The 17,067-nt window shown below is 41.5% G+C and overlaps 3 protein-coding genes across 4 annotated transcripts in view; all 3 read left to right on the forward strand.

Moving 5' to 3' along the window:
* The first annotated feature begins 5,144 nt into the window (after positions 1-5,144).
* cldn8.1 (claudin 8.1) lies at positions 5,145-6,191 on the forward strand. The gene has a single exon (XM_015951351.3). The coding sequence runs from the start codon at positions 5,272-5,274 to the stop codon at positions 6,040-6,042; it is 771 nt and encodes a 256-aa protein (XP_015806837.1). The 5' UTR covers positions 5,145-5,271; the 3' UTR covers positions 6,043-6,191.
* Positions 6,192-7,383: 1,192 nt separating this feature from the next.
* On the forward strand, positions 7,384-8,735 carry LOC107380218 (claudin-8). Its single transcript, XM_015951350.3, has one exon. It carries the CDS (start codon positions 7,514-7,516, stop codon positions 8,606-8,608), a length of 1,095 nt encoding a protein of 364 aa, XP_015806836.1. The 5' UTR covers positions 7,384-7,513; the 3' UTR covers positions 8,609-8,735.
* Positions 8,736-11,493: 2,758 nt separating this feature from the next.
* Positions 11,494-17,067, forward strand: part of LOC107380217 (glutamate receptor ionotropic, kainate 1) — a 34,719-nt gene continuing 29,145 nt past the window's right edge. For both annotated transcript variants that reach the window (XM_015951348.3, XM_015951349.3), the window contains exon 1: positions 11,494-11,727. In XM_015951348.3, coding sequence (XP_015806834.1) covers positions 11,643-11,727 — 85 coding nt within the window. In that variant the 5' untranslated portion in view covers positions 11,494-11,642. The remainder of the gene's footprint in view (positions 11,728-17,067) is intronic.

Raw genomic sequence — 17,067 nt, forward strand, 5'->3', positions numbered from 1 at the left:
TTTATAGTCAATTAAGGAAGTTTAATTAAGAGTAGAACCCACAGTTCTTACATTCTTTAATGAAAAAAGTAACAAAATAGTTATTTTTATTGGTAATTAGTTACTTTTATAATCTTGTAACTCAGTAACGGAGTTACTTTTTTGACAAAATAATCAGTAACTAACACTGACTAATACAGAATAAATGCTTCAGACTTCCTGCTCAAACAAAAGCACAAAATTCACAGCAGAAAGTTACCCAAATGAGTGCTCTGATTTTGCAAAATAATTGTTTCAGTGAGTTTTTCAACCAGAAAAAAAAGGAAAATTTGCATCAACCAAATAATAGAGTAGAAAAAAATCTTTATTGGTCTGACACCAAAACAGTTACATAAGAGATGAGGCTGTGTGCTCCACAACAACCTCCGCTGTCTTCTGGGTGTTTAGCACCAGGTTGTTGTGGCTGCACCAGGACACCAGCTGTTCAATAGGCGGACTCACCCCCATCTGAGAGGAGTCAGATGACGGCGGTGCCGTGGTGTCGTCTGTAAACTTAATTAGCTTGACAGACTCATGGTTGGAGGTGCAGCCGTTGGGAGTTCAGAGAGAAGCGCAGAGGGGAGAGGGAAACCGGTTGCTGATGGTCGCGGGTCTGAGACATTCTTCCCCAGTCTCACTTGCTGCTTCCTGTCTTTCAGGAAGTCAGTGATCCACCTGCAGAATGGGTCAGACATGTTCATCTGGGACAGTCTGTCTTGGAGGTCTGGGAGGATTGCATTTAAAGCAGAGCTAAAGTCCACGAACAGGATTCTGGCGTAGACACCCGGGGAGTCCAGATGCTGCAGGATGAAGTGCAGAGCCATGTTGATGGCATCATCTACAGACCTGTTGGCTCTGTAGGCAAACTGCAGTGGGTCCAGGAGGGGAGCTGTGAAGGTCTTGAGGTGGGGAGAACCAGGTGCTCAGGAATGATCAAGGGGATGAGAAGGTTCTGTGGCTTTCCTGATCACAGAGCACTCATACAGGTGGGACAGTGGGGTATGGGGTGAACCAATTATTTTGTCTGCTAGGTCTAATCCACGCCAATTTACTCTTCTGCTTACAGGTGAGGAAGTTGTACCGGGGTAAAATCTGTCTGTTTAAGCAGTCTATTTCCCTCACATCACTCTCAAAACACAAAAAACAAAACAAGGTACTCAAACACTCCAAGCCATGTTAGGAGTCGCCCTAGCAGAAGCGCCTCCAAGTCAGGACGTGAGCTGGAGACCCCGGATTGTCAACCTTGCAGTTGTGTGTGCAGAACAAGATGTAAAAACAAAGTTAAAAAAACGAACAAATGTTTGTCAAGTAGAAGCAAAACAAACCAGTTAACCGTGTGTTGCTGACATTTTAAAAGTTGTTAAAAAATCAGCATCCATAATTGTATTATAAAACAAAAGTTTTCACACCATATTTCATGTAACATGTAAAAACTTATTTTAAAAAAAGCTTTTCTCTGATTTAAAGTTTAATGAGATTTTAGACCCTTCAAAACAAGTTTTTTTCCCTAAAACTTGTAATTTGCTGTATTGTTATTTGAACTTGTCTTTATTAATTTTTTTTATTGTGAATGTTTTATAAATCCAAGCTGGATAAAAAGGAAAAAAAAAGTTGAGATTTCACAGATGTCATGGAAATGGTGAATGTTGATTGACCCAAGATGCCGATAAATCCAGGAGCAGACAGGTAGGCTCGGTCTGTGGTGTGGAGCAGAAGCAGAAACAGGCGGATACAAAAAGACACGAGGAGCCGACAGAGACAAGACGAGGGTTTGAACACAGAAAGGGAAGTGATCAGGGGAACAGGGAGCAGGTGTGTAGGGAGGGATTGCTGATAGGTGAGACCATTTAACAGAGTGTGTAATGGGTATAATCTGAAGACCCAGAAAATTCAGCAAGAACACAGCAGTAAAACTTTAAGTTTTTTTATTTATTTTATTTAAAATGGAGAATCAGGGAATCGCAGAAGATTCTGCTGATAGGAAAACTGGAGACGGAGCAGCATATGCTGCGATGACAGTTAGAGGGGACAGGACTGTCTCAGTGTCAGCTATGGGAGCCCCTCTTTGGTCTGTGGACTTTACTCCTCTCCTCAAAACGACAGACAATTAGTGCAGCCCACAGAAGTTAAAGTATCCAAAAATCCAATGTCAAGAGTGAGGTACAGGCAAGGTCATACACAAACAGGCAGAAGTAGTCAGCAAGACTCATCAGGGGGTTGAGCAGGGATCAGCCGTCAATTTTCAGAGCCAAGGTCAGGGTCCAGATGACAGATGGGCGAGAGAATCCGTGGACAGAAAACATGGTCAAAAGTCAAAAGGCTTGGTTGAAAATATTGCTGGAGTCTCTACTGGCACAAGGCTGTCGATGATCTGGCAGAGAGGCCGAGCCTGAGCTTTGTTTAAAAGGAGTGCACAGGTGAAGCAAGGAGACAATCAGGCAGGGCTCAGGTGAACTGTGTGAAGCTGATTTGCAACAGGAGGACTGGCAGAACAAGGTGGAATCATTACAAAGTGGGGAAGCAAAATGGAAAGCCAGAGGAGGAAACTGGACCAGATAGGGAATATTTGAGGCTCTGCAGTAAAAATGTTTTCACTTCGAGAATGGAGGAACCCGTGAGTCGATGGGAAGGTGGTGGTACCGATTCGATTGGTTGTGGGGGTTGTTTGGGTGGTCGGCTGACGGCCTGTAGGGCCCGGTAAGACGACAGCTCAACTTTGCTCTGAGTCGGCCTCGTTTGTGGTGGTGAATTGGGATGAAGGGAGTTGGGAAGGCTGGTGCGGCCGATTTTTTTGGCGGGGTCGGGGGCGGGTAAGAGGGGCCGTGTAGCAGTGATGCCTCGGATGGTGACTGGGATGCTCAGGTGAAGCAGCAGCGGCTGGCAGCGGGCGGCTTGGTGGTCCGCATCAGGGCGGTGGCTGGTGCGTGTTTTGCAACATCCAACCTGTTCGCGGTGACCAGGGAGCTCAGTACGGTGGTTGGGGATGTGATGGATGCTACTGCTGTGTATCCTGGTCTGTTGACGGTGGTTTGTCGAAGAGGGCCCAGTGCCTCAAAGCACTGCGGCTTGAGACGTTTATGGGGGTGGGAGTAACGGTTTCTGAGTCGTGTTCGGGTGCTTTGGTTAAGGGGGTGGCATACGGCGTGTCGAACGAGGTTTCTGAAACTGACGTGTTTACTTTCCTGGGTGGGGTGGCGGTGGTGGCTGTTCGGCGTCTGGGATTTGACGCTCATGGATCCACTCCACTGCTAATTACTTTTGATGCGGTGGAGCTAACTGCCCATGTCATGTTGGCCTATCTCAGCTCTTTGGTCAGAACGTTTGAGGAGCCTCCTCTGAAGTGCTTCAGGTGTCAAGGCTTTAGGCGTGTGGCTGGTATCTGCGCGTTGGGTATGAGGTGTCGGCGGTGCGGGGGTGCCCATGAAGGCAAGCACTGTGATCAGCTGTTCCATCGCTGTAATTGTGGTGGGGCCCATCAGGCTGCTTTTAGGGGTTGTGTGGCATATAGGTCGGCGGTGGAGGTGGAAAAGTTTCAGGCGGAGCGTAAAGTGTCTTCTGCGGAGGCAGTGCGTCATATGGGGGTTAAGAGTGGTGGTGGGTTGGGTTCGGGGGCCTCAGTCAGCTGGTGGTGTGGATGAGGGGGCAGGTGTGGTGATGGTGAGGGATAAAAAGGAGTTTTTGGCCTTCGTGGTAGAGGCCTTGTGAAGGGTGAAGCATTTAGCGACCAACAAGTCGGATGTGGCACACGAAGTGACTGTTGCTGTAGAGACCTTTCTGGGGTTTGGTGACGTGTCCCCCGAGGAGGTTGGGGAGTCTGGGTCTGCTGCGGGTAATGGGACATCTTTGGTGAAGAATGTGGGTGATGGGGTGGTGGTAGTGGGGTAAGTTTTCTTACAAGGATGAGTGTGTGTGTGTGTGTGTGTGTGTGTGTGTGTGTGTGTTCACTAGGGTGTGTGCTGGTGGGAGAGTTCTGTTGATGGCAGCGCTGTGGGTGCACAGGGGTGGGGATGTTCTTTTGTTTTGTAGAGTGTGACGGGTGGCGCTGGTTAGGCTGTGTCGGTTGTTGTGGCAGCAAAGCGCGTTTTTGGCGTCCAGCCTGCCTTTTTCCAAAAAGAAAGACCTGATAAAAGCTGTGAAACAAAAACAGGTGGGTTGGGAATAAAGTCTGAGAACTGAAGATAAAACTAATTAACCAGAAAACTAGAGAACTAAAGACACTGGAGAGCTGGGGACTAGGATAACTGAGAATAAATATACAGATACACCAGAACAACAAACAACAGAACTGGAAGATAGAAGATAATAAAACTCCTTATCTACATAAATGACAACCGAAAACACTAAAGATAAATACTAGAAAAACTAAAGGCAGGAAAATCTAATAACAATAAACAGGATGGGGGACTAACTACAGAACTATGATGAGACTACAAAGGTGGGCAGTAATGACTAGAAGGAACATGGAGGAGACACGAGACAAGGACAAGACATGGCAACAGAGCTCTAATGTGGTAAAATGCAGGAATTTGGACAGTTTTTACTAAAAAAGACACAACCTCAGAAACTGGAGAATTAATGTTATACTTTGTTATAATTTATAAAACAATTTGCTACAGGAGAATTAGTGATTTTTTTCCATATTGCTCAGCTTTATATGGGTTCTTAAAAGTATTTCTATCAAAATGCCATAATAATAACAATGTTTTTTTTCATTTTCCACAACTGTTCTCTTAAATTCAAAACAAAAAACCGGCTGAACTAGAAATGTTCTCATACCTACCACGAGTAAACATTAACATATTTATAAATGTGGAGGTTAATCTTTAACCACGATTGTTGTGTTTAAAGCTTCATTTTAGCGAAAGCTCTGAGAGCGTAACCTGACACTTCTGAATAAACAAAGTGGCACCTTACAGAAGCACCCAGGGTTGGTTTTCACACACACACACACACACACACACACACACACACACACACACACACACACACACACACACACACACACACACACACGCACGCACGCACGCACACACGCACACACACAGAAAAGTCACCAGAGGACTCAAGTTTCCTAGCAACAGGTTGAAATTCCCACCCCTTCTCATTATGTTACAATATCCACAGGGAAGAGGCAGCAAAGGGAAAAGCAGCCTGCTTTTCCTCCAGCTGGATCAAAAGCTACAGAGGGAATCATCTGCTTGGACCTACAGCTGCTGTTTTATCCGTATGCTTAGATGAGTTACTGAAGGCAGGATGGCCAACTCTGGACTGGAGATTGCGGCTCTTTTATTGTCCCTGATAGGACTCATTGGGGCAGCCGCAAGCAACGGGATGCCAATGTGGAAGGTTACGGCCTTCATTGGGGAGAATATTATAGTCATGGAGACTCGATATGAGGGCTTGTGGATGAACTGCTTCCGGCAGGCTAACATAAGAATGCAGTGTAAAGTGTACGACTCCCTCCTGGCTCTCCCTCCGGAACTCCAGGCCTCCAGAGGGCTGATGTGTGCCGCGGTGGCGCTGGCTGGCGTCGGTCTGCTCGTCAGCTTGATCGGGATGCAGTGCACGTCGTGCATCGTCAACAACGACCGAGCTAAGCGAGTGGTCCTGATCATTGCAGGATGCATAATATTGATGGGCTCCATCTGCACCCTCATTCCTGTGTCCTGGACGGGCAACGTCATCATCAGGGACTTCTACAACCCCCTGCTGATCGATGCCCAACGCAGAGAGCTCGGAGAAGCTCTCTACATCGGATGGGTGGCAGCGGCCTTCCTGTTTGCTGGAGGATGCATATTTTTCTGTTGCAACATCCAGTCAGAAGACAAAGGGCCAGATAAGTACATGTACCCCAGGAACTATGACTACAGGGCTTACACCCCTCAGCCCATGCACCCCCAGCAGCCCATGCAGCCTCAACAGCTGGTGCTCATCCCTCGATCCGAACCTCAACCAATGCTCTCAAGACATCCATCTACCATCTACAGCTATCCTTCTGTACACAGCGGAGTTGCTTATCTGTGATTTCTTAAAAGATACGTGTTTGATAAGCAACAATATGACTTCTTTTTCATTATGGACTGGTACAACAATGCTATCTTCCTTTTCAGGTAAAAATTCCAACTCATCTACTTGATCTGACGACAGCCCACATAGAACTGGGCTGGATTCATTTTCTATCAAACTGAAGTAAACCTGCACTTTTCAGCCTCTTCGTGGGTTATGATTATCATTTCAACAAAAACGTCCATCAGATTAAGAAGCAAAAGTCTAATATTTACTGCGACCGTTTCATCTGTTTTCATTTACTCCAAATGACGTGTTGCTTTATTTGCTGTGTTCCATCGAGTCATGCATTTGTCTTCATATTTAGATTTTTATCTTTACCAGAAGTGCCAGGCTCATCCAGTATTAGAAAGGAAACTGAAGGGCAGCAGTGTCATGTTGATTTTGGAGCATGAATGTTAACCTGGTGCCTGAGTTGATTACATTGAACTGTTTCGGTCTTATTTTCAAAAACTTTGATTTGTGAATCCTGATTTTAGCGAGGCATTACATCCCAGAACTGATGAAAGGAGGGAACGTCAGTAAATGTGAAATACTTGAACTGCTTGCTAAGGGTGTGGTCCCAAAACAAACGTAGCTAAAAGTACCGTGACGATGGACAAATAGGATCATATGATCCTTGCTGACTTATGAGCTGATACCTGGATCAAATGTTTTAAAATGTCCCATCATTTCACTTTTAGACATTTCAAAATGAACCTAAACTGACAAACCATGAACGTCACAATGTTAAAAGCAACACGAAACAAGAAGGTTTTAGAAGTTTTTTTTTTTTGGTCTTTCATGACCGACATCTCAGTGATGTAATGGAGATGGCGTCTGCATCATCACATTTATGTTTACAACAAAGTCAACATTAAACTCTTTATACAACACGTAAACCCTAAATAGGAACCCATCCTCAGTAAAAACTAATTGCTGGTTCTTACTGGTTTGTTGATGGAATTGCTTTTCCACTCTATTCCCCTAAAGCTCGTCCCTGCTCCCATGTGGACACTGCAGAAACTGTCAAGGCTGTGCAGCCCTTCGGGGCCTGTGTACACCAGATTTCTTGTATATTTACAACAAATAAACACGTGGAGGTCATTTAAAAGCCTGGAGTTGTGAGTTTTTGGTCTAATATTGCCTTACTTTTCTGTGTACTGTGATGTGATGTCCGATGAGATGCCACCATTGCCTGACGAACCGTAAACACAAAACAAGCAGACGTCATCTTTACCACCATCCTTCTAAGCCAACCAGGTGATTCCTGAGAATATTTCCCGAAACAACGGATCCCTCACGGCAAACACACTCTCAGGTGAACTTGCGTTTGGACACAGCTCTCGCTTGAGCTCTCTTCTTTTTTTTAATGTTGTTTTAAACATTTAGAGAACATTTCGCTGTGAAGCTGGACTGAAACAGATTTTGGACTCTTTGATGATCAAGAATGGTTACCGGCGTGTCAGAGATAGCTGCTGTGTGCTTGGGGCTGATCGGGCTCGTTGGAGTCGCAGCAACAACAGGTCTGCCTATGTGGAAGGTGACAGCTTTCATCGGAGAGAACATCATCGTGATGGAGACACGCTGGGAGGGCTTATGGATGAACTGCTACAGACAGGCAAACATCAGATTGCAGTGTAAGGTGTACGACTCCCTGTTGTACCTCCCCCCTGAGCTGCAGGCTGCCAGAGGTCTGATGTGCTGCTCCGTAGCCTTGTCGGGGGTGGGCATCTTGGTGGCTCTGGCAGGGATGAAGTGTGTTGCTTGTCTCCAGGAGAACAAACGGGCTAAAACCATCATCCTCGTGGTTGCAGGAGCTATGCAGCTCCTGGCTTGCATTTGTGTCTTAATACCAGTGTCGTGGACAGGTCATGTCATCATACAAGACTTTTACAACCCTTTGCTCATCGATGCCCAGAGGAGAGAGCTGGGAGAGGCCCTCTACATCGGTTGGGTGACAGGCGGATTACTTTTTGCCTCGGCTATGTTGTTCCTCTGCCGACACATTCCCTCAGACGAAGACTCATTTGATGTATACCACCCTCACAAATTACGTAATTACTGCCCAGCAACTGCTGATAGGCCGGCTCTGACAAGTTATGATCCAATCTCTGGCGTTCCCAGCAGGCAGTCAATGGTGCATCAAAGTTCTCTTCAGAACAATGGCTTTGGGGGGCAACAACTCACCATGCCGCTGCTAAATGTCCCTCATGTGATGACAAACCATGGAGCCCCAATCACCCCATCTATTATCTACAACCCTGGCCCTCCTGAACATGCATCTTTGATCTACCAAGGCAGCACTGGGCACTATTCTTCTGTACGAAGCTCTAATCACGCTGGAAGCGTTCATGCTCCAGGGAACTCCATGTACATGACCCAAAACGTCAGTCCGTATTCAACAACTCATACTGGCGGCCCCACCATGTCTTACCAGCCCAGCCTTCTTCCTGTCGCAGCATCTCCTGCTTTCATGAAGCACCAAGAATCGAGAATGCCTTCGGTGTCTTACAGCGAGAGCAGCAGAGCAGTATACATATAAACACAACTTTAAGCTCCCTTTTCCACTCTTAGTTACGGATTTACATAAACTTTGTAAATTATTCTCCTTTATAGTAGTAATAATTTTTGAGTAAGTTATACTTATTGTGGTAAAATCAAACTTTTTGATCTTTATGACCAACTAATATAAAAATCAATTTAGCAAATCTTAAAGTTTATGTGATTTGGTTAATTATAACTCCTGTTGTTAGTGTAAATAAAAGGAAAGAAAACTTTTTTTCCACCAGCATTTCTGATGTGGATTTGATAATCAAAAACAGAAAATCCTCCATAACAGAGCTTGTATATACCATCTAAATGTCTTCATTGTCAGTTAGATTATGGTTGCATTTGATGCTATTTCTGTACTAGTTTAGCATTATTTACCAGATCACCGTTTATCATTATAATGTGTTTTTATTTTTAATTGTGTTTATCTCTAAAGATATGTCTTGAGTTCGAAATGCTTCAACATTTTGCAATAAAAGTTGTCAGCATCGGTTATAAAGTACATTAAAACAAAGAATATTAGTGTTTTCTAAAAATTTGTCAATATTTCTTTTTTGTAATCTAAAATTAAACTATAACACACAATATGATTAAAAATTTGTTTAATTATTTAAAGAATACAAGAACAAGCCTAAAAAATGTTTGATTAAAGTGATAATGTGTAGTTTGAACCATTATTCACTGGAAATATATCAAGAATTAAATGATGCCCAGTTGTTGAAAAATATTGGCGGCTTTATAACAATAAAAATCAGGTCTAAAATACATGGGAGTGAGTCTAAAGCTCTGGGAGATGCCATATTAGACGCCATGTTTGCGTCTACAGGAGCTCGTGAGGAGAAAATGCATTTACTGATGTCTAACAAGCGTTTACAAAACTTTCCCCTTTCGTAAACATTGTTTCACGCATTTACCTCTTCGCTCGTTGCCAGTGATGAAAGGAAATCTGATGTGTTTGTCATTTTGCTGGAGGTTGCGATCCCAGGGCTTTTTGACCCTCATGGCCCTGCGTTAGTAAGGTCTTACTCAAACACAAAAACGCTGCTTGCTTGCAACTTTTTAGATATGTACCGGCCCCCTATCACCAGGGAAAATACACATCATCACTTTAAGTATAATTTCATTTTTTAATCATGTTATTTGCTTTATTGTGACATCACTGGCATCATTCTAAGGCTGGCAAATGTTGACACTCATCAAACACCACTAGAGGGCGCAAGAGTTCAAATTAAGAGTCTCTCCACTTTCTTCTGCAGGTGTCAAAACAATTTCCACTTTGATTAGCTGGTATTTTTTCAGAATAAATGTAGAATCTAGTATAAACATAAGTTAATTAGAAAATAAAACGTCAGTGATTCATCACTGCTGACGTGTATTTTGCAGCATAAATCCTGGTTTCTCTTTGGTGCACATAAATATTCCGACTTTCATTCTACACCAGTCTGTTTAAACCGAGTAAAATTAACTAATATTTATTTAATTTAACTAAAGCACAGTGTCATGTAAACAGTTTGCAATAGTTAATCTGCAAGGGAGCGTTTGTAGATTAAATTTGCATTTTCATCAGGACTGGAGCAAAGATTTAATCATTCCTCGGTGTAGCTAGGCAAAGACGTTGTCGAGGTCGAATGCAGGCAGATTTGAAGTTAATCTTTAGGACGTATCCATGTTTGGAGATCAGCGACTTGGCTGTGTGTGGCTGTGTGGGGTGGCAGTGGCAGTGGTGGGGGTGTTCAGCTGGGTCACTCAAACAGAAACACAGCTGGTGATCCCGGAAGACAGGAATGCTGGGTTTCAGAATAAAAGCATCAATGTCACCTGGAAACTGAGCCGCAGCTGATGCAAAATGATTCTGACGGGAATTAAATTCTCACATGACGGGAGCTTTGGGGAAATAGAATAATTTTTTTGTATGGTAACACTCACAATGCACTTTTATGGTTTGATCTTCACAAAAACAGGTAGAAATTAGACAGAAATTGACACATATACCTGTAGTAATTGCATAAAATAATTTGGTAACTTTCAAAATTATGTTTTATTTTACTTTTTCCACTTATTTACAAACAAGAATAAGAGGTTGAACTGCAACATAAAAAAGAGTAAAAAACACAGCAAATAACTATATTCTAAACTAATTTAATGCATGTAAATTAGTTATTAGTTTCAAAATTATTTACAATAGTAACAAAATTTAAGAATGTTGCTGTTGTGTCCTTGGGCAAGGCACTTAACCCACTCTGCCTGCTGGTGGTGGTCGGCTGGACCGGTGGCGCCTGCGTTTGGCAGGCCTCGCCTCTGTCAGTGTGTCCCAGGGCAGCTGTGGCTACATCGTAGCTCATCCCCACCAGCGTACGGATGTGTGAATGACTGATTGTGTTGTGAAGTGCCTTGGGGGGTTCTAGAACCCTGATAAGGTGCTATACAAATACAGGTAATTTATTATTTACCATTGCTTCTGTTTCCTGACCCTAAGTTGGATGGAAAGTGGCTGTCATAAAGCAAAATAACATCACAACAAAGAAGCAGTTGCAAGTTATTCTTCTTCTCATCAACGTTGGATAAATATCAGTTCATTTAAAAATAAAAAACTCTGAAAAATAGATATTTTTTTGCTTCAACATGATTCCATGCACAACTTTTATTTTGAAATCTGTCAACAGAAATGTCTTTTCTGCTTTTGCATAATTGACAGAGGGGAGCACAGCGCACAGTCCTCCTCAGTTTCAGCTCACTATTCTAGAGTGCACTGGGAAATCACCACAATAAGAAAGAAGCCAAGAGAATAAATATGGGAAACTAAATTTTACTGGCATGCGGCGGATTTTAGAAACGGGGAAACTGGAGTTCTTCTGAAAACTGCAAGTGGATTTTTGTTTTCTTCATCACAATGTGTGCAGGATGGATGTGGGTCAGATTCCAGCTGATTTTTCCTGAGGATACAAGGACTGGCAAGCTATCAGCATGAATCACTGAGGAATAAAAAGAAAACCTTTGATGTCAATGTTGACTTTTAAAAACTGATCATGGTGAAAAGGAAGGGATTGTTATTTCCACTGGTGTGCTTAATGGGAGAGTTTTGGCTCACGTCACAGCAGGTCCTGAGAATTGGTAAGTTGTAAAAATGTTTGTGTGTGTGTGTGTGTGTGTGTGTTTTAATGTCTGACTAAAGAGCCTGATGTGTGTCTGGTTTTTGATTCATATGATGATTATATGATTTATAAATATGGACAAATGCACAGAAATCCTTTTATAAAAGCATCCTGAGAGTATGTCAGGAGCAAACCTGTAGTACTTTTAACTGGCTGACCGATACTGGTTTTTCTATTGCAGATACCGAAGCCGATATGTAAAGGTCATGGTCAGTCAGTGGCCGATTTGTGCTGCCGATGTTTTGGGCAGGTTTTCATGGCCGATATCTAGACATTTATTTAGATGCTATAATGTCACCGGTACCATCAGCTGATGCACACAATTTCTGAAGCTGAATCCGTTTTTGAACTCTGAACTTAACCAGCTGGTAAATCTTAATTTTGTGCACGGGTCAGTGTTGAAATCAGATATCAACTAAAGTTAAGCAAACAAATCAATAACCTGACCGCTAATTAAATATTCTAAACTGAGAAAAACTTTAGCTGAAAATTTTAAGAGCATTTATTGTGCAGATGTTTTTCAGGAACATAAATATAGATTTCAATTCTGCAGCTGCTCTGAGCTGACCGGGGATGTGCCTGACTTTAAATCAGCCTTACTGAGGAGGTATATCAGCCGATGCTGATATACAAAAAACATAAAATATCGGCCCAATATTTCGGCCGACCGATAAATCGGTCTACCCCTACATTTTACCAAAACTTGATGTCAAGTTCCCTTTTTGTCATCAGTAAACTGGAATACTCCTCAGGCACTCTGCTTCAATAAGATGTTAATCTGATTGGATCTTACAACGATATAATTGGGCAACATCACTAACTGAGTAATATTTAATAATTTCTCTATTAGGAGCTCCAAACTAAATTTTTTTTGTTGCTGTGATGAATGCATTATGCTTTTGGGCCTTATCATTGGATGAGTCAGTGACTTGATGCAATTTGCTGGGTTCCTTATATAGGAAACCTTATTTCTGATTGGCTTAATGAACTGACCTGAATTGGAATGTTTATTATGTGAAGTGCCTTGAGACGACTCTTGTCGTGATTTGGCGCTATATAAATAAAATTGAATTGAATTGAATTGATGATTGGCCGTTGTTTTCAAAAAGAGATTATGTTATTTTTCATTTTCCAGGTTAGTCGACACTTGTTTACAGTACAAACAACAGTGGAACAAGGAAAGCAGTTTTATCCAAAAACATGTCCTATGCTTAAAATTAAACTTTTGGCACACGTCAATGAGGGTGCTGAAAAGAAAAAGTGAACAGGTCCAAAGAAGGCTAATTTAACCCGATCATTAGTCTTTCAGTAAATCATAAATTCTTGCGCCACTTTTCATCTTTGATCTAAGATATAATTTTGTAACAATGAGCCAACGCTCACGAGCAAATTAAAGCTTTGATGCTTTTATTTCTTAGAAGATTGCATCACAAATCTGGCTTTTTAAAAATGTAGGCCCCAGGACTCCCTGCTCTAACGCCTCAGGGGCTTAACATCCTTTCTAAATACATTATTGCTATATAAAAGCATTTTTGCGTAACTATGAGGACAATTAGGCCAGTGCCACTGCCCCTTTTTCACCGGTAAACCGAGCTTCATATTGTTAATCTCTCTCAATCATCTATCATTCTCCAAGGGCACCTAATCTCTGTCATTCTCTCCATGACCCCCACACATCCTAATCTCTCCCATATGGAGCAAGGCTTGGCTCAATTAACATGTTTGTCTCTTGGCCAGTGCTGGTATTAGATTGAGCCTGACTTTCACTCTTTTCACTAGTGCTGGTAATAATGGTAAATACCCCCCCCCCCCCCCCCCAGTCCTTAAACAACTAACACAAATCTTCTTTATGCAGAAAGTCTCTTCCCCAAATATGGTACTTATGCAGCGACTAAATCTCATCGCTGGGGAGAGCAGAAGCAGCAGATTATGGCTTCCACTGTATTTAACCATTTATTAAATAGATTTTTTCTTAAATTTTTATTTTATTTAGATTTGACCTAATTTGTAACTTGATTCATGGACCTATTTACTACTCATGCATGTAACATAATTTATAGGATCCATCTTTTGAAACCCTCAGGCATAATTTTTGTCCATTTGGTGACCACCGTACCAGTGTTTTTGCATGTAGTGCACATTTTTGTAACAAAAATTCTCCCTTGACAATTTTGAAATTCAAATTATATAAATAGATCAACATAAAACTGCGAAAATATGGAAATCAGTCAATGGGGGCAGTCCTCCACACATCACTGATGATGAAAAAGAAGCAAATACTACATCATTTTTTCAGATTTAAGTGCCTCTATCTGCTCATGTCTCAAATAGTTCAAAGTTGATGCCATTTCTGCCCAAAATCTCACTATAAACGTAGGGCACTGTGATTGGCCTGATATAAAATAGTGCGATCCAATGGTAGACCTGCTGAGGCTACAATGGAGCTTTGCTAGACCGGCCTGTAGAGCAAAATCTTTGGATACTTTTATGGTTTGTCTGGAGTTTTAGGCTAGTAATTTATGAAATAAACAAAACAGACTCATTTCCCACAATAATAATGTTTGGGGTATTTTTGACAATTCTGCCTTTTTAATTGTTGTCAAGAAATAGTTAAAATAGTGACTTTGATGCGTCATTAGTTTTGTAGTAAGTAAGTAAGTAAATGCATTTTATTTATATAGCACTCATCCTGAAAGAGAAGCAAAAAGAGCTTCACAGATCAAAAACAAAACAAATCAAGTCATAAAATCACAGTGATCTTAAAACAGAAATAATTAAATAAAAATAAAAGCAAAATCATAAAATTATAAAATATCATAAAACAAATAAAATATGATTACAAATTCAAGTTAAAAATAAGAAAACAAAAAATTTAGGTAAAAGCAGCATAAAATAAAATGGATTTCAGTGTTTATTTTAAAGGTGTCCAGGCTGTCCATTCTACGTAAGGATAAAGGAAGATCATTCCAAAGTTGGGGTGCAACAGTCTGGAAGGAGCGGTCACCTTGACTTTAATATCTGGTTCTCCTTCAACAAACATTGATTGGCCAAAAACAACACCCAAATTCCCCAAGTCTGACTTGATGGCAAAGCTAAATGACCAAGTTGTTGACTAATCAGGAGAACCATGCTCTCAGGAGCAATGCTCAGTCATTCACTCTTTTCAGAGTTTGAAGGGAGTTATTTTCTAGCCAGCTGGTGATAGCTGATAGGCACTCCAGTACAGAGGTATTCAATTCCAGGCCTGGAGGACAGATACCTAGCACATTTTAGTGGTTTCTCTACTCCAACACACTTAACTCAGCGGTTGAATCACCAGTGCAGCAGCTCATTAGTCTCTGCAGAAGCCTGTTAATTACCTGCTGATTGAAATTAGGTAGGTTGAAGCAAAGTTACAACTAAAACGTGCTGGATACCGACCCTCCAGGCCTGGAATTGAATACCTCTGCTCTAGTAGTTCAGACAGTTTATAGAACTCAGATTCCTTAAAGGAACAGTACAGCTGAATGTCATCTGCATAGGTGATAAGAGACATTATGCAAAGAATCAATTATCTGTCCAATAGGGTGTATGTACTTTAGAAACAGGAGTGAACCCGCAACAGAGCCTTGAGGTACTCCACAGAACAGATCAGTAGAATTTGACATGATTTGGTTTGTACAGACACTGTAACTTCTGTTAGAAAGGTCTAACTCCAGTCTAGAACAGTTCCAGAGATCCCCACCGAGTCACAAATCTGTTAATTAAGGTGCTGTGATCAGCAGTGTCAAACACTACAGAACGATCTAACAGTACTAAGACTGTAAACTCCTCATTGTCTGCAGCCATCATGATGTCACTGGAAACTTAAAGCAAAACTGTTTCTGTTGAATGTTTTTTACAAAAACCAGATTGGAATTTGTCAAAACTGTTGTTCAGTTCCAGAAAAGTAATCAGTTGTTCTGCCACAACTTTTTCCAATATTTTAGAGCTAAAGGGCCATTTAGAAATGGGTCTGTAATTTTAGGCTGAGACGAGTCCAAACTGGGTTTTACTAAGGATGGGTTCAACACTCCATGTTTGAAAACAGATGGTACAGAGCCCAATTTCAGAGATAGATTAATAAAATCCACAATGCATGGGCCAGTTTGGTCAAATATCTTAAACAAGGTGGTTGGAATAATATCAAGAGAGCATGTGGTTGGTTTCATGTGTTTCCGAATGAGGCAAATACCCTGGAAATTTACAAGAGTAAAAAAGGACCATGATTGGGAGGAAGGTAGTTGGATGGGAGATTAGGAAGTTTTGTGTAAAAACAGATTTAATATTTATTATCCCCTATAGGGACAAAAAGTCAACTTTTAAAAACTGCAATATAGTCAATCAATACAGATCAATACCTGACTGAATGTTTTACAGTTTGAGCAGAGCTGAATCTGATTTTGTACATCTTTTGTTGCATTTTTAAAAAATTGAATGAAAGTAGTAAATTAAAGTGACGCCTGATGGTTAAATTTCAGAGATTTTTTTATGTCTGATATCTAAAATTAGTTTGACCATTTTCATTTTGGCTCACAAGCACCTACTTTTGTAAACAGAGAAACCGCAGTTCTTCACATCAAACGAGCACAGTAGGACTTTCTCATTCATCCACAGGCTGGCTTGGGCCCAGTTTGGAGTGCTGGTGCTGCTGGGGAGGGTGCAGGAGCCCTCAGTTAGTAGTGGTTTAGGGCGGGTAGAAAGGAGAAAGACACTACGTCATTGTGTCCCTCTGCTTTAAAAGGCTCCTCTTCATGTCATGGAATCAGATATCATCATCTTCTTTGGGCTAACCTATAAGTGATGAATAATGGTGCAAAAGTTCCCAGTATTGTGGTTAATTTCTAACTTTCTGCAAAGAAAGGAGTGCAGCACAAGCAGAATCTTCTGTTTGATGACTTGCAAAGGCCCTCAGCAGTGAGGCTTGTTGTAACAAAAATAAAAGTGCAGTGATCGTAAAAATTACATGAACTTACTTAGTGATAGCCACAGTTTCAATTTTTGAATGAAAAAACAAAGACGTTTAAAAAGTATTAAAATCCTATTTAGCTTTAGAAACTGGCAAACTGACTTCTGATGAAGCATTTTAACAGGTATAGCTCTGATGTAGTATTTCATCTAAAGCTGAATTCTTTCACACCTGAAAATATAGAACAAGGATGCCAAGAATATTTCTTAATAAATAAATAATTTTTGGCAGTTCTGACCTTCTTGTCTTTTTTGCTTATTAGCTCAGTGACACTCAGCAGAGGGAGGAGCGGAACTGTCCTGTGTGTTGACA

This window comes from Nothobranchius furzeri, chromosome 13 (assembly GCF_043380555.1).
Source record: "Nothobranchius furzeri strain GRZ-AD chromosome 13, NfurGRZ-RIMD1, whole genome shotgun sequence".
NCBI classification, from domain to species: domain Eukaryota; kingdom Metazoa; phylum Chordata; class Actinopteri; order Cyprinodontiformes; family Nothobranchiidae; genus Nothobranchius; species Nothobranchius furzeri.

Excerpts from the sequence above, each read along its gene's own strand:
- cldn8.1 (XM_015951351.3), top strand. The coding sequence starts at position 5,272 with ATGGCCAACTCTGGACTGGAGATTGCGGCTCTTTTATTGTCCCTGATA.
- LOC107380218 (XM_015951350.3), top strand. The coding sequence starts at position 7,514 with ATGGTTACCGGCGTGTCAGAGATAGCTGCTGTGTGCTTGGGGCTGATC.